General features: G+C 32.7%; 1 protein-coding gene across 1 annotated transcript in view; it reads right to left on the minus strand.

Annotated features, from left to right (window-relative positions):
• Positions 1 to 1009: 1009 nt before the first annotated feature.
• Positions 1010 to 27582, minus strand: part of LOC126810821 (sushi, von Willebrand factor type A, EGF and pentraxin domain-containing protein 1) — a 36477-nt gene continuing 9904 nt past the window's right edge. Inside the window, exons 13-37 of the mRNA XM_056099135.1 lie at positions 27002 to 27095; positions 26455 to 26575; positions 25941 to 26050; positions 25169 to 25286; positions 24832 to 24960; positions 24089 to 24216; positions 23152 to 23345; positions 22557 to 22681; positions 21643 to 21900; positions 20695 to 20860; positions 20365 to 20571; positions 19684 to 19958; positions 19293 to 19436; positions 18621 to 18716; positions 17999 to 18202; positions 17396 to 17657; positions 16741 to 16922; positions 16362 to 16517; positions 15769 to 15930; positions 15181 to 15342; positions 14529 to 14822; positions 14108 to 14221; positions 13662 to 13749; positions 12260 to 12446; positions 1010 to 3711 (exon numbers count right to left, since the gene is read on the minus strand). Of these exons, the coding sequence (XP_055955110.1) occupies positions 3574 to 3711; positions 12260 to 12446; positions 13662 to 13749; positions 14108 to 14221; positions 14529 to 14822; positions 15181 to 15342; positions 15769 to 15930; positions 16362 to 16517; positions 16741 to 16922; positions 17396 to 17657; positions 17999 to 18202; positions 18621 to 18716; positions 19293 to 19436; positions 19684 to 19958; positions 20365 to 20571; positions 20695 to 20860; positions 21643 to 21900; positions 22557 to 22681; positions 23152 to 23345; positions 24089 to 24216; positions 24832 to 24960; positions 25169 to 25286; positions 25941 to 26050; positions 26455 to 26575; positions 27002 to 27095 (4114 nt within the window). The 3' untranslated portion in view covers positions 1010 to 3573. The remainder of the gene's footprint in view (positions 3712 to 12259; positions 12447 to 13661; positions 13750 to 14107; positions 14222 to 14528; positions 14823 to 15180; positions 15343 to 15768; positions 15931 to 16361; positions 16518 to 16740; positions 16923 to 17395; positions 17658 to 17998; positions 18203 to 18620; positions 18717 to 19292; positions 19437 to 19683; positions 19959 to 20364; positions 20572 to 20694; positions 20861 to 21642; positions 21901 to 22556; positions 22682 to 23151; positions 23346 to 24088; positions 24217 to 24831; positions 24961 to 25168; positions 25287 to 25940; positions 26051 to 26454; positions 26576 to 27001; positions 27096 to 27582) is intronic.

Raw genomic sequence — 27582 nt, forward strand, 5'->3', positions numbered from 1 at the left:
ATTAGAATTTGTTTGACCCATGCTAAGGTTTAGACAAAACATTTAATATCATGGATTTTAAAAGCTGTTCAAGTTATCAAAAATCATTAAAAATCAATATACTTGTTTGTGTCAATCTAAAGTCAATCGAAACGATTATATAGGTGTAAACACGGTGTATAAATATAAAATCAATCAGATGATAACTATGGTCTCTAAAGCATCCACAAGATTTTTTCAAAGTGATTAAGGGCCATAACTTTGACTAATTATCGGAAATCATTTAAAATCAATATTCTTCTTCATCTGGTGACCTTAAATACTGTATATAAATTTAAATGAAATGAAATGGGGTTTAACATCCTACTGTTGTTCTGAACTGGGCTAATGAAGACGGGCATAAGCCATAGCGTGTGCTATGAGGGAAATTTTGCCCGGACAGCAGCAACACAGCCTACTCTTATATCGAATTCCAACTGTCAAGGGATCTTTTACGTGCACGCCTATGTATAAATTTAAAGTCAATTGGATATTAACTTACGCTCTAGAGCATCCACAAGATTTTTCATATTGATCAAGACTCCTAACTCTGGCAGTAATTATCGGAAATCGTTCAAAATCAATATGATTTTTCGTCTCATGACCTTAAACAATATGTATAAATCTAAAGTCAATCGGATATTTAATTTAGCCTCTAGAGCGTCCACAAGATTTTTCAAGTGATCAAGGGCCATAACTTTGGCAGTAATTACCGGAAATTGCTGAAAATCAATATGCTTTATCCTATCATGACCTTAAACACTGTATAAATTTAGAGTCAATCGGATATTAACTTTAGCCTCTAGAGCTTTCACAAGATTTTTAAAAGTGATCAAGGACCATAAATCCATAAGATTGTGGACACCAGATGGACGGGGGAGGGGGGGCGGCATCAACAAAATACGACCTCATTTCAATGTGGGCGTATAAAAATGGAACACATCCCTGTATCTGGAATTTGCTCAACAAAATCATCTTTATAAAACCTGGCTATGGAAGACTAGATTTATTCAAAAATGATTATAAAATATACATATCTTCTACCCCTTTCCCGTTACATTTTACAGAATATATATATATATATACTTTATTAGTCTCAACATCTTGACGAAGTATAACACCTCTGTCAATTAACAAAATACTGAATACACACAATATTCTATCAAATGTACACATTTTTCACAAAACATTTATATCAAAACTTGGATATTAGAGCTCCAAACTACTGTCTTTTACGATACGGTATTTTAACGAAATAGATTGGTGTTCTAATTTATTCATGTTAGATCTTTAAACTTTTAATATCTCTGGTTTATTGACCATAAGCAATCAGGGAGGTGAATTCTCACACCCAACACCAATCTACTATTCAAGGAAATGATTTTAAAAAGAGAACTTCTAGTTCAATTTTGTAAGAGGATGTTGGTATACTACCCGGTATTATATCTTTTTATCTACAGATCATCTGTGTAGATCCACATGTCTCCATACTGACATCATAAAGGAAACCAAACTTTTTCCTGGATTGACTTATCCTAGTTTTAATGACTAACCATCCAACAGGATGTACTCTCTAAGGCGAGATAAGAAAATGTCACAAAACTCATTATGACTGAAAGACAAATCAATTACTGACATGCAATAACAAAATAAAGACACTCACACTTAATTTCAAATATATACTTACAAATAAATAAAATGAATAAAAATTGAATTTCAAAATTGAGCAGGTTAATTATATACCCAAATGATTCTCTGATATTATATATTCATTTTATTTACACTAATTTATTTATATGAGCTTTTACTAAAATATTCCACATACATGTATTTATGAACATAATATCCATAACAAAATATATTACATAAATTATTTTAAGTTTAAGTTGCAAAAAATAGGCAATTGTATTCTATCAACATAATGATTCAAACAAACACTGTAATCTAACATATAACGATAATGAACTATTTGGCAGTGTAACTATAGGAATGTTTTACAACTTCAAATATACACTATTTACAAATGCCTGATTGATGTCTATTCTACTATTTACATAAATTATAAGAAAATTTCTCTATACAATTCTATTTACAAAACAACCATACAAAGGCCTATTACATTAATGCTTTTTTTTATTTATAAACATTCGAATACCACAAATCTGTACATCTAATAATTTGATACATGCATGGACCTTATTATAAGGTCCATGATACCAGTAATATATTTATATAAAAAATATAATACTTTTCACAATATTTAAGGATTCAATATTCTCTTTTATTAATATTCTTACTTTCACAAAATAATACTGCACTATTTCTAATGAACACTTTTTATATATAAAAACTTACCAGTACATGTAAACAAAAGGGATATTGCACTGCAAGATAACTGATCCCAGTCAACAATGTAATGATGAGGAGTCAATTGCTAATCGTTACTTTCCTAATTACAGGTATCTTATAATGAGCAAAGATCAGTAATCAATTAGAGAAATAAAATATTTAAAATATATATTTGGTACATAAGAAGTAATAAGTGCACTAATAATAATATTACTTTGGCAAATAATTTTATACATGTATCCACAAGTAAATAACATAGCCATATAGGATGGGTGGCTTTGCAAGCACATTTCTCCTAATCATAAAGCTTCCTTTAGTTATGTATGATATGGAAACGAAAAATTGGATATATTTTCTTGACCACAACAAAATAATATACATAAGAGTTTGTTGTTATCCATTATGGAGATCAACAAAATCAGTAAGAGCTTGAATCTTATAAATCTACAGTATTTCAATTTTGGAAAGAACATGACTTTTACGCAAAGCCACCAAGATAACTGAAACTTTGGGGAATGATCGTACATAGACTGATGTTTGTAGGATTTAATGAAAATTTTATGGGTCCTGTTTTTTGGGGTCACCTTGTATATGCTGGGATCAAAGCACCATGCTTCATATAGCTAAGCAAGTCTTATCAAATTTTATAGATTTCCTTTTTACGAAAACAATCAATAATACCGAACTGTTGATACATGTATTGTATATACACAAACTATTCCTGTATAGTATGATAGGAAAATCTATTGATTAGATCTGCTAATTAAAATATCTGCTATCTGAAAGGCATTGGCAGTGAGAAATTTTAGCAATTTAGCATTAACGTTAATGTATTTCCATCAGTCAATAGTGAATAGAACATTGTAACATTGTTTCCTTGGTAGTATAATCAAAAAGCGTGGCTACATTAACTTAAAGTGAATTGCCTTATGGTGACAATAATCGACAGCCTAGAACTCTACGAGATAAAATGTATCGTTTTACTAGGTTCTGTTCACAAGAATTGTCAAATTGGGCAAACCAGTATCACCTCCCCCTCTCTCTCTCTCTTGCTAGTTTTGACATAAACCTGGGGTATAGACCACGGAGTCACACTATTTACATCACTGAGACTTTAACTCTCTTCAGTCACCACTCATCTCCGTTAAACATCGGCTGTCTCCAACCATTATTGGTTTATATTCCATTTCGTTTCATTTTAAAGTTTCAAAAATAAGACGTATTACTTCCAGGACCTAGACTGTTATTTGAAGATTCATTAGAGGATGATTTGTCAACTGGATGATGTACAGTAAATGTGGTTTCTATTTCCATAGGATCAGACCAACTAATGTCTTCTTCTGCCTGCAATAAAAATATAAAAAAAGAATTAGTCTAATCACCAATACATACATTACAATATTGAGGTTATTTCTGCTCCCATTCACTTATAATTAATTACCAGTAATGTTCAAAACCTAATTTCATTCATACCCACAAGGTGTTTGCAGACCCATACATACTAATAAATTCAGGAAGGTAGAATAAAAAGTCTGACATTGCTTATATCAAAAAATTTAAATTTAAATCAATTTTAAAAGTTCCATATCATTTATTGTAAAACAATTACATAAATTTATCTAAATATAAGGCCAGACCAATTTATTCTCTTGTTTTACGGATCCGCCGACCTGAATTTCTAGAACCCGCCCAAAAAAAAAAAACATAATTGTGTCCGATGAAAAAAAAAATCAACCTTCAATCCCCGATTAAAAAAAAAAATCGTCTTCTGGACTTCTAAAACTGACGAAATTTAGTAACAGTAAAAGTAATGAAAATGGTAGTGCACGCAATATTGTCAATAGGAATAGCAGCTAGCTTGTAGTAGCGACATCATGTTGCAAAAAATTCGGATTTGGGCGACATTCGGGAATTTACCGCCACTTCAAGATTCTTGCCGAAAATATATTATTTATTGAATCCGTTTGCTTATTACCCGACAAGCCGATGTCAGGTAATAATTATTCATGTTTCCGGGCCAAGACTTGAGAACACCGGCTCACTTGATGAGAAGTCATGGCCCCGAACATGTATAATTAACACATGTGATAATGTAACGAAGTCAATGATTGGATTAGCTATATCAGTTAGCCAATGAAATACGTGGTAGCTTATAAAAAAAAATGAAAGTTGCGTCGTATGTTTTACGAACGTGAGGATGGTGAGCCGTTATTTATTTTATTGGTGTTAATTATTCTGTGATCGTCATAGAAGGGTGCTAATTTTATTGGTCAGATAATTAATCAGTGTTGGACATGTGAGCTTACATAATATTGTCAAAACACGTAAGTTGAGTTTATGTTAAATAAAATACCGACCGAAATCCCGATTTTCAGATGCGACATCATGATCATGTCGGTCCGTATAGCGACATGAACCGTGTTATAGCGATTTCTGCTCCTGATTCGCCCATTAGCGGGACCCCTTAGCAGAATAATATCGACGACCCAAATCTCGAACGAAAGTATTCACATAAACGCTGCCTCCATAAACCTTGACAATGCCAGCCTCGCTCGTCCAAACGCTACGTCTACTCTACTAATGTATTTGGTGACATCCCGTGACCATTCGGTTCTTTCCGTAGAATACCGGTCCAGTTTTCACCTAGCCAATCGTGTGCATTCTTTTATTAATCCTACTTATAACCAGCCAATGAAATATGTTTTCACTTCCTCTTTGGCCAATAAATTCGCCATGATGGTTCAATACGACAACTTGTCTGCGATATCACCTCGGTGGAAGCGGACGTTAAATAAAACTAACTCACTCACACACTCAATACGACTAATCTAGGCGTGTTGTTGGTGACATTTGATTTCGCCTTTCAAGCCCCACAATGGATTCACGCTATTTTAGCGTGAAAGTGGTAAGAGCTTTGGAATCTTTCAAGTGCCTGATAAGAATAAGCCTCGATCGAACAGTGGGTGAACTGGCTAATTTAGCAATTGAGAGAGTGGGCCTACTTCCTACTTCTTCCACGCCCAGCATTGTAGATGATGATGGACTGCGCATCGAAAAAATTATGGCCTTTGATTCCGCTTCCAGTTCAGACGTTACGACAAATGGTAACATCGTAGACGCATCAACACCCCTCCATGTCATCGTAGATTTTAATCTGATGTTTGTAACAGTCTTTCTTGTTTGCAAAGTGAAAGTCAGTGGTTCAAAATCAAACTCAACTCCTTCAAGTGGTGACAACGATAAGCAGGGAAAAAATGCTTTTGATGAAATGATGTCCAGTAACATAAAGTATGATTGTTTACCCCCCTCAAAAAATTATAACAATCTTAGAAAAGACCATAGGATGTTTAATGACATTCTTAGTTTGTTGAAAGAAATGAATGTTGGATTCACAGCCCATAATGTTAATAGTCTTGGGAAGCAATTTGTCAGCACACTCCACAATACATTATGGTATATTACTTCACAGCATCATAAGTTTAAAGATCGTGGATTACAAATTCCAGATATATTCCAAAAATTTTCTGGATATTATGACAACAAGGCCTGTCACAAAGGACCTCCCCAGGTAGATTTTGTTTTCTAGAACAAGGCTAGAATTAAAATATCCAAACAAAGCAAACTGTTAAAAACAGTAAAAGACATAGACATACATACAATAAACAAAACTAGTTATGTGGACTTTTCATATGGCATGAAAAGTGGTATCAGGTGTTCCGGAGGGGTAAGCGTACCCTGCCCTGTGCACAGCACCCGCCACAAAACAATAACTAGCAATGAAACACAACCTTTATGTAATAGACATTTGATTTTTAGTAGGGGAGTTATAGTATAGAATTTATTCACTCTGCAGGAGTTGTGGTCAACAATTCAATTATATCAACAAAGCTTGCCAAAAGAATATTAGCTATGTGGACTCTCCTTTAGAGATGGCAAATTGACACCAAGTTGTAGAGTGGCATCATCAAATGTTTGACAAGATTTTTTATATTGGAGTGTAACTGTAAGATGATAATCTGAGAGTTTGTTGAGAAATTAAGTGTTCAGGGAATAAAACGGGATTCATTTTGTTACGGAATTTGATTTTCATTTGTTCCTTTGATAACCTCTTCTATTTTATAATTTCAGATGCAAGAGAGTAAGCTTAGGTCATTGATAGATGAAATGTCAGATTTTTTAATGATTCCATGGACCATGAAGTTTACTAAATTATTCAATGCTGTGGAAGGCTTGATTAACATATTGAAGAAGTATGCTGACTTTTTATGTCAACAAAACATTCGATCACAAGCGCGCAATGCTTCCATGGAACCACTGAGGAATCCAAACATCAATTTTTCATTAACCCCAATCCAAAAACTCACAGGTCCAATTAGAGCTGATTACATGGCATTAGATGCAACCTTGTCTGTGAAAGAACCTTACGAATTCCTTGATTTGGTTGAATTCTTACCAGAAGAGCGATTTGACAGGCGTTCATGGTTAGAACATATGCAACTTCCGTATCCTGTCGCCCATTACACATATTTTCATGGTAATTACTTGGGAAATATTAATTTCATTTGGAAGCTTCCACCCGAAGATGAAAGATCAGATGATAAAACAGTTAAAACTGTACAGCAAATAAGTGAATATATACCTACATTTTCCACACGATACATCAGGCAACAGTTCCTCAACAAATATGTACAAGCTACAAATTCACCCAAAGCAGTCCTCAGAAATTTGTATCGATTTCTAACTAACGACTGCTCGTCTGCAGAAACCGAAGACCAGGAGGTTATTGATAAACGTGTGGAAGAAGTTATCTCCCTCCAGGATCCTGAACTCACATGGGATTTAAGAAAGATGAACGGCAATGCTCGAAATTCAAAGTTTGATATATTTTGGACCGAACTTGACAATTATTTCAATGAAATAAATCTAGCTGTACATGAGAGACGTCATGGTCAACATATGTACTTACCATACGCAATATCTATTGAAGACCTTGTGTCAATTATAAAAAAGCGGTTGCCCGAAAACACTCCGATCCCATCAAACGAATGGGTGAGATTACAATTCTGGCCAACTAACCCAAACACAATAACAGCACTGCGATATACGGCAAGGTTTGAAGTTAAGTTTACTATTCAATCCAGACAAATACGAGGTCAGCATGAGGATAGTCACTATGTAGCAGTACAACTACAGTACATCAAAGCCTTTGCGGTAAAATATAGAGAATTTACAGATTTCTTGTGGATGGATGACAAGGCTATTGTGCCAATTGGAGAACCAGGATTACCAGTTTCAACAGGAGTAAGACCTCATAATCGTTCTCTGGCTCCGAAATCAGGCCCTTCGATAAGTGCTCTTGACCATGACTACAATGTTTGTGGTGCTATCCCCTCAGTTACTTTCAAATGTGATATCCCTGAGGCTGCATCTAGTTCCTTCTTCAACGGAATAGCTTTTGTGACGGTTAAAGATAAGGTTTTCAGTCCGTCAAATGCCATCCGCCATGGTTGTGAAACAACCAATATATTAAGAACACATTATAGCCAGGATGATACCCAAGTAAACGCTGAACACCCAATTTTGATCATGTATACAGACGGTGGCCCAGATCATCGGACAACATTTGGTTCGGTTCAAATAGCAGCCATCTGCATGTTCATGTGGTTAGATTTAGATTTTCTTATAACTGCTCGCACTGCACCTATGGGTAGTTGGGCCAATTTAGCGGAACGAGTTAATTCTAATCTTAATCTTGCTTTGCAAAATGTGAGTCTTTCTCGAGAACATATGACAGACAATCTAGAAATGAAGATGAGGGGTATAAATAGTCTAAAAGCAGCCAGAGACACAGCAAGACGATACCCTGCGTTTAAAGAGGGTCTCATCCAATCAGTAGCACCTGTTATAGAATTGTTGCAGGAGAGATTTGGTCATTTGAAGTTAAAAGGGGAACCAATAGTTATTAGTCCATCTGCAAATCAAGAATCAATTGATGACTTTTTTAAGATTGTGAAGGATCTGATAGACCAAAATCTGATTGAAAACAAACTAACAAAACCTGATCTAGAAAAATCAGCAACACTTCAAGATTTCATGAAGAAGCACTGTCGTTTACGTAATTACACATTTCAAATTAAAAAATGTGCGAATGCTCTGATAGAAAACTGTGCTTACTGTCTCTTTAACCCACCAAGACTTCCTGATGAAGTGTTTGATACCCTATCCTTCGTTCCAGATCCTGTGGTAGCATCCAACAATAAATATGAATCATTCGAAACTGTTTATGGACAAGCAACAAATGATTTGGCAAGGCCCTCGCTAATGCTGTCTTCCCAAAATAAGGAAATTGACAAAAAGAATAGAAAAATTCTCAATGCTACTAAAGTAAGAGATGCGGTGTTATGTGTCGAATGTGGGAAACCACGGTGTGTGTACTCTGAAACTAAACTAACATATATAGAGAAACAAGCTGTTGATCGTCTCAAAGAACTTAATTCTTTTACATGTGGTTCCCCACTCTTCCCACATTCCAGCAAATATAATAGTTCTATAATAGTCCGAGAAGGATTGAGATGTTGCTCCACGATGGAAACAACTTACTATTCAAAGAGCACTGTATCATTACCTGCAGTTTGTTTTCATTGTGGAGTAGCTAAGTCTTCAGATTTTGCTGCAGATCAAAACATTCAAAGCTTGCAAGCGCAATACAGTGTTGTTCGACCGATATGTGTGAAATGTAAAGATGATGGCAAGGAAGCCATAGTGAGAGGGAAAAGAAATGTAAAAAGACTAAGAAAAATGTAAGATGATGGCAAGGAAGCCATGGTGAAAGGGAAAGACATTAAGTAGGAGCCCCAAAACAGATGTCACTAGACTTTAACACTGTAAAATAGCTGTTTCAACTTTTATTTTATTAAATGTGTTCACTTAAAGGTTGTTTTGGTTTTATGCAGGAAAATGAAATGAAATGTAGTTTAATGTCCCATTTTTATGCACCGTAAAGCTAATTAGAGACGGGCATGTGCCAAGTATGTGCAGTGAGGGTGAATATAAAGTGAGAAATAGTAAATGTATTGCAGTACAACCAAATTTTAAGTAATATAGACGCCATTTTGAATTCCCGCCCTTTGAATTTTTTTCATATTAATTTTAATTTTATTAATTGACTCAGCAACCCTGTACACCCTCATATAGCTCAATATGATGCATGCAAAGTGAGAAATAGTGAAGATATTGCAATGCCTATAAATTTAAAGTAATATAGCCGCCATTTTAAATTTCCGCCATTTTGGATTTTTCCATCATCACCAAAAAATTCAGTGAACCCCAAACTCTAATAGTTATTATGATAAATATAAAGTGACAAATAATACCGTTATTCCATAAAACTTGAATTTTCACTCCATTTTAGCTCAAAAACTTCTGGGGGTATTTTTTTTTTTTTCCCCCTGCCCTTTACACAATTTTGGTCTTTTTTTTTTTTTTTTTTTTTCCCTCCTGCCTTTACAGATTTTTCCAGAAAAAATCCGTAAAACAAGAAAATAAATTGGTCTGGCCTAAAGAACATATCACAGATTTGTATCATCATAATCATTTAAATAGTATAAAACTAATCACAAAATCATTCAGATTAATATTCATAAATCAAAATTTGTAAAGGTATAAAAACAGCCATGTCATAGCAAAGGCTACATATTACATTGAGGTAAGTAAAAGTATGAATGCTGCAACAGTAATTAACACTTAAACATCATGCCTTATAATATCAATATCATAACAAACAAACAAAAGTATAAATACAAATCTCTTAAGATGTTGGATATAGGTTAAAATCCTAAAACAAATACAACATTTGACACAAGAAAATCAGTTTTATTAGTGTTTGGGTATTTATTTTAAAAAATATTATTTCAAATTTCTAGTGAAAAGGCTAAAGATTGTATATAACTTAATATGTGTGTGTTCAGAAATTGTGTATATTCTGTGAATTTAGAAATTTTATATAGAGGTTTAAGTATCTATATATTGTGGATTAAGAGAATGTGTATTTAGATAATAATATTGTTTATTTAAAGATTATGTGTATATTGTTGTGTATTTTAAGATTGTGTATATTGTGTCTTTAAAGATTGTGTATATATTATGTATTTAGAGATTTTGTCTCAAGAGAGTGTGTGTTGTGCATATAGTTGGATACAGTAATTTTATACAAATGAATACATTATCTGTGTTCATCATAGTTAAGATATTGTGAAGACTTGCTCGAATGTCAGAAAAGAGTAACACCGCCTTGAAAATCACAGAAACAAAGCCCCATTCTTATAAAGTAAACTTTGATCACTTGATTTGGAAGCCTGTTTGAAATAAACCTATTATTGCACACCTGTGATATTTTGGTATTAATAAGAGAATATGCAACCGAGATTACATAGATACATCACAGTGTATTTTATATTTATAAATCAGTCTGCATTTAAATATAGAATCTAAAATAAACTACCAACACTGACTTCACCTAAATCCCTTTACCTATATAATTATTTGTTAATGTGTCATACATATCATCTTTTTAAGTCACCGGTTCCCAGATTAAATGAATCTTTACCTTTAACTTTCAATACAGAAAGTAAGATGGCTTTTCAGTACAGAATCTGAAGAAGTGTTCATAACAAAAATTGAAAATTCAAATAATACAATAATACAGGCAAGATATGCATAATATCAACAATAACATTTAAAAAGGGTAAAAAACGTTAGAACTGTTAATGTGCTAGGTTTAGTTCTAAAATCTAAAACTACTATTGAATTATATAAAGCCAGACATATTTTAATTCAAGACAAAATAATTATTACAATTATCAATCCCAATACCAATACCAAACAACCATCTGATCAACTACTTTATGGCATTATGCTACATAACATGAGATGAAATGGGCTTTAACATCCTCCTCTCAGTAAAAAATAATCAGCCATACAGTGTGCTATGAAGGAAATTTTGGCAGGACAACTGTGTTACTATCTACTTCTTATCAAATTCCAACTGTCAAGGACTCTTTTACATGCAGGGTGGACCTCTATTTTATGTCCTGTCTAATTACAAGACACCTTTTCCTTTCAAAAATATTAATAGGATTCTACCTTTCAACAGGACAGACAACCCAATATAAATTTCCGAAAAAATAGGAATTGCAGCATATAAAGTGCCAACAAGATTTTGTAACAAAGGGGTGGATGATTATCGTAAAATTTTCAAATAACAGGATTTTTCATGAATTTGGAAAAGATTATTGTATATGGATTATTGTAGCCTCTATTGTTTTAACAGGCAATGTGAATGACAGACCAACATTAATTAAAATGTTGGTGTATAAAAATGATGCAATGGCTTTATATGCAACAATAATTTAACATTATATTAAATAACAGTTACAGTTAATAATATTGAACATGAATCAGTTATGTTATACAAAGGCAAGATTGTGTCAATTTGTGAGGAATTACTACAATAATATCATACAACAGTGATCCTGTGATATCTATGTATGAACAATTCAATCAATATGAGAAAATAGTTCAGAATTAAAATATGGCATCTTATATTTCTTCAAAACAAAACAAACCTCCTAAATTTTCCAAAAGAAGTTTTTTTTCTTTTAACTCAAAATATCTAAGCGTTTTATACTACCTATAGATGTAGATTTGTGGAATCAAAATTTTTGAGTTTCAAAGTTGTATATGGGACCATTGAAAATATCAGCAGGTGGCATTGTTGTAGAGATTACTATAAGATTAGCTACTAATTAATAGGGTAGCGTGCAGGTTAAGGTTAATTTAAATCAGATCTATATTAATTTTTGTGAGTTTATCAAAGATGAGTGGTTTCAGGTACCTCATTGACTCGAGAGTACACACTACGACTCCAATGATTGGTGTTATAATTGTCCATGTCAATATCGTGTGTAAAGCTGTCTGAATCTATACAATCATAGGCACCATTATGGAAAGCTATAAGAGCCGGAACTTTGTTTCGGTGTAATTTATTATTGGACTGGAATTCTTTCTTCTTAATTTTTCGTCTGCAAAAAAGAGAACATAAAAACAATAATTTAATAATTCATACAAAAAATTACATTTGAAGGTTTAGTCATTTATTAATGGCTAAATTTGTCATTTAGTGCTATGGGAATCCCTTGTAAACTACAATCCTGTGACAACACCATTTTTTACTGGTAACGTAGCAACCTGGTGGGCCTATATTAAAACTGGCTAAATCCAAGCTGGGAGATTATCTAGTGTTGGTATTTTGATTTGTTGTCTTAATCAAATGTTAAATAATCAATATGGGTACATATTTAGCGTGTATTAAGCTGTGAGAAATTTAATATCTTCGTGAAAATGCAAATGGTGCATCAAGCCTTTAATAAGGTAACAATCAACTAAAAAGCTTCTTTCCAAATATCATGTTAACATTCTTTTATGAGAACCCTTTTTATAATATATATACCTACCTGTATCTAACATTGATTTGACAGTACCATGTAAAGAAACTATTAATTCCTTAGCAACTTTTTATAAGACAAACATGGTGACACATGGATAAGATTAAGCCAACGTTCAGAGATAAAACCTGACCAAGTGCAATTAAGAGAGATTAAACATTTGACTGGGATTATACTGGGATTTGCTGAGATTAACCTAATGAACTACTCAGTAACATAGTAAACATTCCTTCTTATAAGTATGGTTTAGAAATATATACAGTAGGTAAAAACCTGACCAGACAAACCACTAAATAAACTTGCTAATGTTTTCTAAGCTTTTTAAAATATGTCATAAAATAAACAAAGGTAACAGAAGACTCAGTTATCAACATCCAGCATCCTTGGACATGTTTTGAAAGGTACAAGGAATAAACTTATATGTCTGTGTTATTGGCAATCAACAACCAAATACTTAAGAGTACATGTTAATAAATTTCTGCACTAACCAAGCTAATGAAAACAGGGTACATGTTATAAGGTGAAAAGAAAATAGTGTCAGGCATCCCAATTATGCTACCTGATTATAGTGGACACAAATTGGATAACTGCAGCCATTGTTTATGTTTCATTCATTTTCTAACCAGCGGTTGCCAGGCAGAATAGGCCCCCAGTGGGTGCCTGGCAAGATAGGCCCACATTTTGCAAGAGATGGATAGAGAACAAGTGATTTTTTGTAAAATCAGGGGCCATAATCCAAGAAGTTGCATGCAAAATTAAGCCTGATTTTTTACTTGTAAAAATACTACTAACCTTTTAGCTATAACAACCACTACAACAATAATAATTATTATAGCTACAGTTGATCCAGTTATACCACCAATTATAGCATTATTTACTCCTGAAAAACAAAGCACAGCAAACAAATTAAAAGTGACTAAAAACTTTGACAAGATATAAACAAACATTAAAACTCCATCCAACCTGAAGACAATAACCTATATCATAACTATCCCTTCCAGACCGAGGTGTGGTGGTCTGAATAGTTCAACCCTTGATTATGAGGTACAAATGTACTGTTAATTGGGTGTCCATGATGAAAGTCCAGATTAGTTTGTATACACTTACATCAACGTCAAGATATTATCTAAACTACATTTTGTTTTATAATCATCTTTTATACAATATACATAGCAATTGTAGCCCCTATTTAGTGTGTAGTAATTAAATTTCTGTAAAATCTAAATCTATTTATTTACCTGACATCGAATCACATCGATCTCCATAGTAACCATGTAAACATGAACAGAATGACATGCCTTCATTATCATAATTACATGTACCATGTTCACTACATCGACCATTACAATTATCTACAAAAATAATATTAAATATGGTCTATAGTAAAACCCATCCACATATCAACCAATTTACTCAATTATATAAGTCAATTTGTAAAGTATGATTTCTTAAAATTACAATTTTCAGTTTTAAACTGGACTGCTGATACAACAACTGTAATTGGACTTGCTACATGCCACATGAGGATGTAAAATGAGCCAAATTTATCACTTCTTGTATTGGAAGAACAAGAGAAATCCTTACAAATAGTAGATGGCCATATTCATTTTTGACAACATTTACACAAATTTTTAAACAGAAAGTAATTTCATGACCTACCTGTACATATAGATCCATTTTCATTTCCTGTATAACCAAAATTACATGTACAGGTGAAACCATCTTCTTCATCTGTACATTCAGCATTCTCATGACAGTCATCAACTTGTAATTCACATTCATCTACAGGCCCAGATTTACATTCATCTACAGATACTGATCCTTTATTATCAGTAGTTAAACCTATACCACATGCTATACACATAGTCTCACCTTTACTAGGTTGATATGTTCCTCTAGGACATAGTTCACATGTATTGTCAACAGTTCGATACTGACCTCTCAGACATTCAACTAAAATAATATTAAAAACACAAATTTCTTCTAAAAATATCTTAAACTTAGTGTAAGAATTATAATTGCAAGATATGATGAGGTGGGTGGGTTGTATAGGCCTACTATATTTTGTTTATCCCTAGTTTATTCATGGTGTGACGAAAGTTGTACCATAACTATCAATGTCTTAATATTAACACAAGTGTTAGTAAATATAACTATTTTGCAATGAAAATATCATTAATTATAAATTATTTCCTTCAAAGTCGTTTTTAAACTGTTAAAATTAATTATTTTAATAACATATGTGTGGCAAATGCAGCCCTACAAAAGATCAAATAAAAAAGTTAAAAATGTAAAAAGAGAGGCTACTTACCAACATTACAATCTGATAAAGATGTAGAGCCAACGGATGATGTTGTCCATCCATATGGACAAGCTAGACAGTAAGCTTGATCTAAACTATCTCTATAAGATCCTACTGGACATTTCACACATTCACCAGTTACAGATAACTCTTCACCAAGTCCACACAAATCTAAGAAAAAAAACCCAGCATTTATAGCATGGGAACAGTTTTGATCTTCAGAAGTATATATATATATATAATATTTGTGTATTTAGTGTTTAGCACAAATCTATGTATATGTGTTTAGCCTTCATTCTTGTATATTGAGATAATGTGTATTTGCTTGTATTATACATATCATATTTATAGCATGGGAACAGTTTTGATCTTCAGAAGTATATATATATATATAATATTTGTGTATTTAGTGTTTAGCACAAATCTATGTATATGTGTTTAGCCTTCATTCTTGTATATTGAGATAATGTGTATTTGCTTGTATTATACATATCATATTTATAATGTTCAGGAAATGATGATTTACACACATTATTTTGGAACAACAAACTGCAATTGCTCAGTTAATAATTTTTGTTCAACTTTTATTTGACCTACCTTGACAATTTGATATACTAGTAGCACCAGTACTATCTGTAGTTTGTCCTATAGGACATGATTTACACTGTAATTGTCCTGCTATATCTTGATATTCACCTCTAGGACATATAACACATTCTCTTGTTGATTGTGAGTAGTAACTACCAGCTTCACATAATGCTACAATAACAGAAATATATTTTTCATTCTAAATTTTTCACCATGTAAATTGTTTTGTCAATTTGTACTGGTCAATCCAGATGGGAGTCTCCAGGATTTCCCTGATGTAAAAACCTTTGGTGCAAACTTTTTCTTGGGCTCACATTTAGTATCATGTCATGCGATCAGTTTGTTGTAGTCAAGGTTAAACTGTGCTAAGACACTAATCTTATCACTAATAGTATAGCAACATACAGTATCACATTTTGAAAGAAGCAGATCAAGAACTGTAAGATTTTGAGAGGAACTAGTCCAGTCAATAGCAATGATCAGTATGTGCACAGTGTAAGTTTTGTAAAAGGTATGCATATGGATTGCTGTTGATGAGAGATCATATAAATAGATACTAACCACACCTCACATATTATAACATATAGACAAGAAGAACTTACAAAAACAATCTGATACATTGGTAGATCCAAGAGCACTAGTAGTATGACCATCTGGACATGATTTACATGATGTCTGTTTCTCTATATCATTATACTGTCCAATATCACACTGTACACATTCATTACATTCTAGATAATAACCAGTCGGACAATTCACTGATAGAAAAATAGAGATCATTGCAAATATCAATATTCAATTTAACTTCATTTAAACATTAAAGTTAAAATATGAAATAAAGTCTAGAAACAGAGTGAACATTGGGTTTAATGTCCATTCAACAAGGTCATTTTGTGACAAATATACACTATATTTTTAGTTCAATAACTTGCTAGCTTGCAGTTGTCTTTAGCAATGGTAGAAAACCAAAAAAATACTTACCACATCTCCATTGGTCATTTTGCATCAGTCGTGAACTTTGTCCCGGTTCGCAGTTTAAAACAACTTGAACAGTTAATGAATTCTGATCAATTTGAAATTCATTAAAGTTAAAGTCACCATTCTTGGCCAGAATTTCTATTTCCTCTGCAGCAAAATCTTTGTTGGGTTGCTGAATGGCAGAACTATTGGGGAGAAAATTATGCAAAATAATAACTCATAAGTTGTATCACTCTCACTGAACTAGATTCAAAGAAATTCACCTAATAAACATTTACAACAATTTATTGTGACAGACAAATGGACATACAGATGAACACATTTGAATAGTCCTCTGCTTTCAAACAAAGGCGAGGGACAAAAACATGAAAAGCTACAGATTGATTTGGAACTATTTTATCAATGATTTCAGTACCAACTTATTGCCAAGACTTCTATGAGAAACATTTGATCAATGTGGACTTACATATTTATCTATTCACATTTAACATCTTATTATTACAGATTACAAACTGGTTTCACGAAATTCCCAAGCTCAAGAGGATGGGCTATATGGAATATGGGTGTACTGTAGAAATAATGTATTGTTCAAAGTGCCGGTACAACAAATATTATGATGTACTAGATGTGAAATAAAACCTCTAGTGTTGAATCTAACCTGTTTGATGATATGTTAAAATTGAATTTAAGGTTGTATGTAGAGATGACATCACGTTTCTTTCTGCTTCCACCAGCAGCACCACATTCAACAACTATACCATCATAGGAACAGATATTAGGTGAACACAGACCTAGTCTTTCATCTAATTGTCTCATGATTTCTATAAATTTCTCCTCTAATTCCTTCTTTCTCTCATCAGAACATTCTAATCCAGTAAACTCCATTCCTCCTTCAATACTGGATTTTGGTGGGAATAAAGCTGGCCAAAAAAATAAATATTTTATGTTAGAAGGCACCAAAATTACTGTAGTACCAGCGCAAATTGTCAGGTACAACTAAGATAGTTATTTCCAGGCCCCAAATGTTGCCTTGAAATTCCATAATTGGAGACTAAAATATAGTTGGTGCAGATTTTAAAGGCTAATAATTGTGGAGGAATTAAAATCACAGAGGGTATTTGGTATAAACCAAACCATCTAAAAAATTAAGAGTTATTTTGTTATGAAATAAGACTGAGTCACATGTATTTTCATACTAACATTTGAAAAGTTTGTCATCTAACAAGCAAGAATGTTATATAAGCCAAATAAAAATACTTACCAGCACATGGTGGAAATCTGAAGGGATTTCCCCTAGGTGGATCCCAAAATCCTTCTTTACCACATCGATAGAATGGAGGGGGAAATTCCACGAAATCATAATGAACAGGATCTATACAGGATATGACACAATATTGTCCGTGTGTCCAACCATTACATGCTGCTAGACCTAATACAGGTGCTGGTGGTCGTATACAGTCAAAAGCTGAAATTTATTATATAGACATATTATAGCCTAGAATATATATATCCATAAGGAGATGAAAAGTGGAACATATTGCAGAATGGGATGCAGATGTTTGCTTTTGATACACTTCGGTTAAAGATATAAACTTGAATTATACATCAATCAGCTGACACCTAAGATTCTTCATGGTAGATTATTGTGTTCATTTACAAATTATCCCTTCAGTACCCAACAAATGCTGACAACCATTCAATATGCCATGGCTATACCATCGACAATTACTAGGACTGAATTGTCCTTATAAGTCACATCATTCTATGGATACACTTTTCTGTAGATAAAAAGCTTAGAACTTTGAACTAAAACTCTAGTAATTTTAGGGAACAGTTTATTGTTGCTTTTATCAATATTAACAGAACCTTGATCTTATACTTACGTTTTACAATAACACCAAAATTACATTCAGCTGAATTATTTTCAGCATCGTATGCCACATAACTGACAATATATTCTCCCAGAGGAAATGTCTGTCCTGTAAATAAGATACAACACATGGGTCAGATTCATGATTGTCATAAAGACATGAGCTTTGTACAGTCTTCACATGTAAAATACTGACTAACAATTGTTTAACTTTTTTTTATATATATACATATATATACAATATTTCATTCTCATAAAAGGATTGAGGAACAGAGTAAGCCTACAGAGTATATGAAAATTAGATACCATTATATATGATACATTAAGATATATAAAGTTAATCACGCAAAGCCTGGAAACAGGCCCACACAGCAGCTATGTCACAAAAAATAGATAGCCATAGATAATAGCTTATCCGAAAAGAAAACTTTGATAAGGAACCTTTTTTGCCTTCAAGAAGTCTATCGTGTTCACAAGCTCTTCCAAACACATAATATATCTCTGGAACAGAAAGTCCCAGAATGTTGAAAATCAACATAGTTCATTATCTCTGATCTAAATGCTTCATGCCAAATAACTGTGGAATGGAGGGATTGTTGGGTTCTTCCTCTCACAACCACATTGCATCACATTATTTTTTTTTTAAAATTTGTTAAAAATTGTAGTTTATAATAAAATAATGTACCTGGTCTGTGTGTTTGTTGTATATCAACAATACCTATATCATCAATAAATACAGGTTCATCCCAGTCAACGATTATTCTAGGTTCTCCAACTGTTACTACCTGTATATCATCTGGACAAGTCTCTATAGTTGGTGGATGTTTATCTAACAAATAAAAAGTAAATAACCGTTATAGATGTTTTATAACAGTTTTATCAAAGACTGCAGCCAAATAAAATTTGGTGGTCCCACTCAGCTCTAAAATCCCTAGTCAAATCTACAGGACATCCTCTTCAAAATTTTGATAATGCACAGAAATTTAGCAATGTTTAAAAATGGGGTGGGTAAAATTATACAAGTTTTACAGCATGTAAATGTTAAAGAAAATAAGAAAATATGTTTAGAAACTAACCTATTTTGATGTCACATTTTGTTCCTCTGTAACCTGGTGGACATTTTGATCCTCCACAAAGAGCAGGTTGTACAACCTCTACATCATTTCTGATATATGAATCAAATATCCGCCATTCTAATACATCTCCCACCAGTCGTGTTGTACAGTTACTAGATAAATCATATATAACAGAAGTATTTAAAACTTCATTAAATATATTCAACTGACTAATTTCACCATGGAATGGATCTGTGACTTTACTGTCATAGGACTGGCCAAGCACAAGTCTTTGTCTGCAATGAAAAAAAAAAGTTATGTACAGTATAATCAGAAAAAGAGATTTATTAATACTCTGATTAATACTACTGTTTTGTTAAGATGGTGATCTGTAAGCTAAATCAGTTTAACTACCGAGTACTCTAACAATGTTAATGAGAGGTTTCAGATAATATCATATGCACATACCCTCAAGAAGTCTCCATTGCTCTAGTTAGATGCTGAAATTCATGAACAAAGTTAGATATTGCCGCTATTGCCCAATAAATCCTTCGGGAATACAAGCAAGAGTCAGGCACATTGGAACTGTTTAGACAACGAAGGTTAAACCAGATTATCATTCCTGGATGATGTACCAGTTTAACCTTTCTCATACATATAATACCAAGACAAATCTAACATGTCTATTATTTAAATATTTACCTGATTGGTAGATTAGTTGTAAGACTGTTACCAGATGTCACCTCTTCACCATCCAAATAAAGCTGCCATTCTCCATTACCAAATATAAAACATACATGATGCCATAGTCCATCATTTACTGATAAATCACCTTGTACAATATTCTCACTGTCTATAGAAACTGCAAACTCTGCAGATGACAATACCAATAATGGCTGTACAGTAGACCTACAATAATCAATTTTTTTTATTTTTTCTTGTAATCATATATGAACCTGCGCTAGATTTATGGATAAGGTAGACAAGCTACCTTTACATTACTACTACTGAAATGGAAAACATTTAACTTACGTGGAAACATCCAGTAAATTCATATAAACTCCAGTTCCAGATACATCAGCAAACCTCAGCCAGAAACACAATGTGGTTGAAGTTGTATTTTCAATACTAACATCATTGGGTTGACAAACAGAGCCATTTTTACCATGAAACAAAAGATCATAATCCTCTGTTTTCTCTACAAGGTAAAAAGAACAAATATCCTTTTTATTAGTTGGTCTGTCATGTTCTACGGATTAATATCTACATATTTGATTACATATACTAAATTTATTGTACTGTTTTTAGTAACCAGCTGCTGCCAGGCAAGATACGCCCACATTTTGCAATAGATGGATAGAGGGCCATAATTCAGGCAGTTGCGATCCGATATGTGCCAATATCGAAAGGAATCAAGATCTTTGGGATATAAACATACATATCAAGTTTGATCAAAATCAGATGAAAATTGTGATCCGTAGAGTGTCCACAAGCTAAAAATGTAAATTTTCACAAAGATAGCTAGAGGTATGAAAGGAATACTAGTTTTCGTACAATCAAAGGCCATAATCCATGAAGTTATGGTCCGATACCTGCCAATATCGAAAGGAACCAAGATCTTTGGGAGATAGACCTATATTTCAAGTTTCGTCAAAATCAGGTAATAATTGTGACCTTTAGAGTGTCCATAAATAAATTATGGATGGTCATCCTGACGTACAGGAGCGATGGCATAATACGTCCACATGAAAATGTGGCCATATAAAAATTAGTAACCGAACACATTAAACAAACTGATCACAACAGCTAAATCTTTTATCTAATATAATTAATTTGTTTAGCTACAGTCTAAAATATTTGTTATTAAAATCATTGTTCTTGTTAAGCTAGTCTTTAAAATTACATCATTGTATCTGTTAAAATTCTAACAATTTGTCTTAAATTATTATGATTAATTCTTATATTAAAGAAAGAACTGACCTTTACCACAGTCCTCTCCTGTATAATATGGTGAACATAAACATGTAACACTTCTCCATCCATCTATACATGTAGAATTATATAAACAAGTATTATTTAAAGCACAATCATCTATAGACATATTACATGTCTTTCCTTCAAACTCTTCTAAACAATCACAATAATAATCTCCTACTAAATCTGTACAACTACCATTATTAATACACGGTTTTGAAGCACAATCATCTGTATCAACAGAACAGGTCTTTCCTTCATAACCTATTGCAAAAAAAAAAAATAGTTATCTTTTAAAAACTGCTTCAGCTATTTACCAGATCCAGTCTAGAATAAGCCACTAGTTTAAAGAACTAAATCTGCCTATGGCAGGTTTTGCTTTTTGCTTCAAATCTTAAATAAATTATTATTTAGACATTTATTAACATTACAAGCCAATAATCAAATCTCCAGAACATCGGATGGCCGAAATTTAAATGGATTTAAACATCCACAAGATTTGAGGGTGTCAAGTACCATTGCCATGATAATCTTCAAACAGTCATAACATCAATCAGAATAAAGTATGAAGATGTTCGTTGCGTGTCCCGTAATGAGTTAGTTTGTGTCCTAATTTGTGTCGAGTTGGATGGTATTCACTTCAGGTGGCTCTCTAACTCTTGCACTCAGTGCAGTGGGTTCTTTTACAAATTAACTAGAAGGGCATTTTTCCTCAAATGTTGGAATGGAATTGTTTTTTCAATTAAAGATGTAAGTACATATAAAATGTATTCATAATATACTGCCATCCAAGTAAAATGTACCTCTGATTTGAGTTGAGTTGAGAATTACAAAGTTAAAGTTTACAAATTTACAATCATCCATTTATCAAATTGTTGTATTTCTATAGTATCTCAGTTACACAGTTTACTTAAGTTTACCTGTTAAACATTCACATCGGAAGTCATCAACTAAATCGAAACAGGTAGCATTATTTAAACATGGTTGACTACTACAATCATCTATATTTATATCACATAATGTATCTTTCCATCCAGGTTTACATCTAGAAATAAATAACATTTATCATTAAACAACAACTTACTCCATATAGTTCATATATTAAAAATATTGTATAAATCTAATTCAACAAATTACAAGATAGACCCAGATTTTGCAAGAGATGGATAGAAAACAAGCTAAAAATGCAATTTTTTTTGTACAATCTGCGGCCATAATCCAGAAGTTACAGTCAGATATGCAACAATATTGTAAGGAACCAAGATGTTATCAGTTTCATTAACATCGGATAAAAATTGTGACCCACAGGGAAAATAATCCATGAAGTTACGACCCGATACACATCTAAAGGAATCCAGATCTTTGGGATATAAACCTATATTACAAGTTTTGTCAAAATCGGATAAAAATTGTGACCTGTAAGAGTGTCCACAAACAAAATGTGAACGGACAGACACAGGTGACAACAACATACGTCAACATGAAAATGTGGGGGTATAAAAAGTTTTATGATACCTGCAGGTAAAACCATTCACAATATCCAAACATTCACCATCATTATGACAAGGATTTGATTGACATTCATCTATGTTTATTTCACAATCTCTACCATCGAAACCGTCTGCACATTGACATGTATAATTGTTAACTTTATCTATACAGAGACCATCATGTTGACATGGTTCAGCAGCACAGTCATCAATATGAACCTAGATGAACAAAGACCAAATTCATATCACAATTACTTACAGATTTCAAGACGATCTAATTGGAGATTTTATAAAGTTTGGTATTAACAATCGTTTTCACGTGTGATTATCAATATTTTTAGCTTAATAATTACCAGTCGTAAGTATCATGTGCACAGCCCCTATGTTATCTTAAATTTTACATTTTCATTTTAAAGTTCTGAATTTTGATGCTTCAAGATAGTAATATTAAGAATTAAAATATCTTACATTCAGTAAAACACAGTTCTTTTCAAACTACCTCTACCAAACTTAGACTACAATTTATTACTTCAATAAAGTATGTCTTTAACTATATGTATATGTTCTTTAAATGGCATTTAGTAACTGGATAGAGTAACAACAAAACACATACTTATGGAAAACAGCTACTAGTGTATTTAAGGCGACGTTTCGTAGAGTATTCTCTCAACGTTATCAAGCTAATACAGTAAAACAGGTATGAGGCAAATATATATAGACAAAATACAACAACATAACCGAAACCATACATAGCAACAACATGATCAAAGGCCTACACCAACACTTATTAAGATATACAATAGCAGATAGAGAGTTAATTAACTTATACTCCATGGCCAGTGAGGATGTCTTAACAACCTGATTGCAGGTGTTATTGAAGATCAGTATTAATAGTTGTTATCTCTACATATAAGTTTGGCTTTGATTATCCAACCTACTTTGTTAATGAGGAAAGTACTTACTGAACATCTAGTTCCTGTATAATCTGGTAAACAATCACAATAATAACCATCATCAATAGATGTACATGTAGCATTATTATAACATGGTGCTGAATCACAGTGATCTACTCTTATATTACAGTTAATACCTATCAAATATAATACATATTTACAGTTTACACCTATCAAATATATTACACTTCCTGATAGTAAATTTTCCAGTGCAATTTAATAGAGCCCCCCCCCCCCCCCACACACACACACTGGGTCCACACCCCTTCAAATGTATGAAATATAATCATGCAGTTATCAATGATGTTGTTTCTATTTCTAAAAAAATCAATTTAAATAGAGGTAGAGAGAAAAATGGGGTTTAACATCCACTCGACACAAACTAGGTCATTTTGGGACTAACATGTGGTTCAATTTTATTTCAATAATTTGCTTGCGCGTAGGGGTCTTTAGTAGTGGAAGGAAAACGGAGGACCCGGAGAAAATCCACAAGGTTAGACAAGCGACCCTACTCCTTGTCACATACAACTGGGGAATCGAAACCATGCCATTTGACTCAGTGACAGACCTTATGATACAATGTGCATGTGCTAACCATTCGACCATCCAACGCTCCCAACTTAAAAAGGAAGTTTATTATTAGTTTATGATATTACAGATTCTGCTTAAAACAGCAAATTTTAAGAGATTCTTATATGTGATTAAAATGAAAACATATGCTATTTTACACATGATGAAAATTATAAACATACCTGTCCAGAATGGTAGACAAACACATGTAAAATCATTAATTTTATCTATACAGTATTCAGTACCATTAATATTACAGGTTGATGTTAAACAATCATCTATATTATTCTCACATCTATTACCATTAAAACCTGTACAATACAATATTGGTATATATAAAATATATATATTAAAATTTACATTGAGTTACCTCCCCTGACACACTAAGGGGAGACCATTTTGTGTAAATGAGTAAAATGAAAATAATAAACCTTTATGGCACTTTTGTTAGATCAATAATAAATATATATGCAATTATGTTTCTGTATTTCTAATAGTAAAGAAGAAAGGTAACCCTACCTGATGGACAAGAACAGTTATAATAATTGATATAATCCGAGCAGACACCATTATTTAAACATGGATTTTCTTCACATTCATCAATGTCTGTTTCACACCAACTACCAGTATATCCAACCTATAATACCATATTTATAGTCCATTATCATACAGACAAGAAAATTTTTTATAAAATAATTTGTCTTTTAATAACAAGTTGTTGGGATGGTCTGGCATAAATAAACAAAATGAAAAGACCATCTCATGGGTTTTACGTCCACAGATAGTTTTGGGACTTCAATAATTCACTTGGATGAAAAATTCTTTAGCAGTCGCTAGAAACTGGATATCCGGAGAAAACCCATGAGATTCGGTAAACACAGGGATGATCTTCCTGACATTTACATCAATAACTGATCATACAATGTTTAGGAACAGAGCCCCTGGATTTTAAAAGTTGGAAGAACCTGGGGTAATGGATAAAACCCACAAGATTTGGCAAGCGACCATATTTTGTTCTCACAAACAAATGTGTAGTGGGAATTTCTGACACTTACATGAATTTCTGACCTTATATTTTACATGCAGTTTAGAATACTTAGGCAATAAATGCCACTAAACAAAATAATGGCTATATAACAGGAGGTCGTCGCCTGCCAATAATGTTCTGAAGACGTTTATTGAAAATATTGCAAAATTATAAAGATATCCTGCAAATAAAGTATAGAAACTATTGAAGGAGAAATTCAGTGTTAAATAAAATATCAAATTACACAAGTATAATATTACAAACCTGACAAGTACATGAATAACCATTTTGTCTATCAAGACAAATTCCACCATTTTGACAATGATTGGGTTGACAATCATCTATATCAGTTTCACAATGATCTCCTGTAAATCCTGCAAAGTAAAATAAAAAATGAAAAGAAATGAAAAAGAATACACTTACATTCAGTATTCTTTTCTCCAAAACAGTATTTTTGCATTTTGGATATTTCACACGCTTTCACAATTGATTTGATAGAAAGCTACTTCCATAACTTGCGTTGCGTGTTATATGTGTTTTGTGTTCTTGTCTTCTGGGGTCTTATCTGTGGTGCAGTTCTCACCACTATAACTTGAGCAAAGACAGACATGGAGACTCACACATAATACCACATGCAAACTATCAGTTTTCATTTCACAAAGCATCACAGAGCTGCACAAGACCAGAATAAAGGCTCAAGTATACAGTTTTATCAAATAAAATATATCTGATACCACTCCTTCATGTTTCTACATGTAATATCATTTGTATATCTTACCTGGCAGACATGTACAGTTATAACCATTGATCTGATCATTACATCTACCATTATTTAAACAACTACATATACAACAATCATCTATATTGTCTTCACAATATCTTCCTTCAAATCCTGTATCCTTTAACATAAATATTTATATTCACAGTGTCAGTAAGTTTAACAACTTTTATAACAAAACAATTTGAAAATCAAGAGACAATGCATTTGATAAAAAAAGAAAAATCAGGAGTTGCTTGAAATAGACTGCAGTATGCTAATAGTTCTCTGAGGATGATCAGTCAATCTTCCGTCAATGGTTGGTTAAACATGACATCATTGGCTAAATGATGCCATGGCATCTACACAATAAAAATAAACAGACTGCTTTGTATTCATAACTTGTGGTATGTGAAATGTTGAGACATCATATATTCACAACATTTCTTTAAACACAATAATATTATTGTAGCATATCATCTGTACACACAGTATCCATTATTTATTTCTACATATTCTTAGATTCTTTTACAATCTGAAATGAATAGAATCCATTACATGTACTTACAGTACAATCACAAAAGAAATCATCTATCAGATTTAAACATTTTCCACCATTTTGACATCGATCATTTTCACATTCATCAATGTCTAATTCACATCTGGAATAGAAAAAGAGATTATCATACCATTAGACCATTTGAGGATAAGTTTGTATAATCTCTTTGATTATAATATTTAATAGTAAGTGCAGGGGGACTGCACCACACAAAATTTACACAAAAACAAATACACGGACAAGACATCATACTCAGAAAAACACAAACAGACAGACAATTCAAAAAAAGAGAATGGATCCGGGGGCTAGCCGTAAGCGTCCACTGCGCTGTACAGTCCCAGGTCTGTAGTGAAACAGACTTCACTCAAATTTGAAAACAATCAGGAATACAACCCAAAGAAACCATTGTGCAATGCCAGCATGAGTCATGATCTGCTATATGCTACACGAAATACGAATGTAAGCATATGTAGTAAAATTCAACTATACAAGTAACCATATCGTTGAAATGTATAAGAAGTAGTCTAAACCTAAATGCTCTAAAATCAATCAAGAAACGTTTCAGTTTTCAATACATATAAGGCACATGT

Source organism: Patella vulgata, chromosome 2 (assembly GCF_932274485.2).
Source record: "Patella vulgata chromosome 2, xgPatVulg1.2, whole genome shotgun sequence".
NCBI classification, from domain to species: Eukaryota; Metazoa; Mollusca; class Gastropoda; family Patellidae; genus Patella; species Patella vulgata.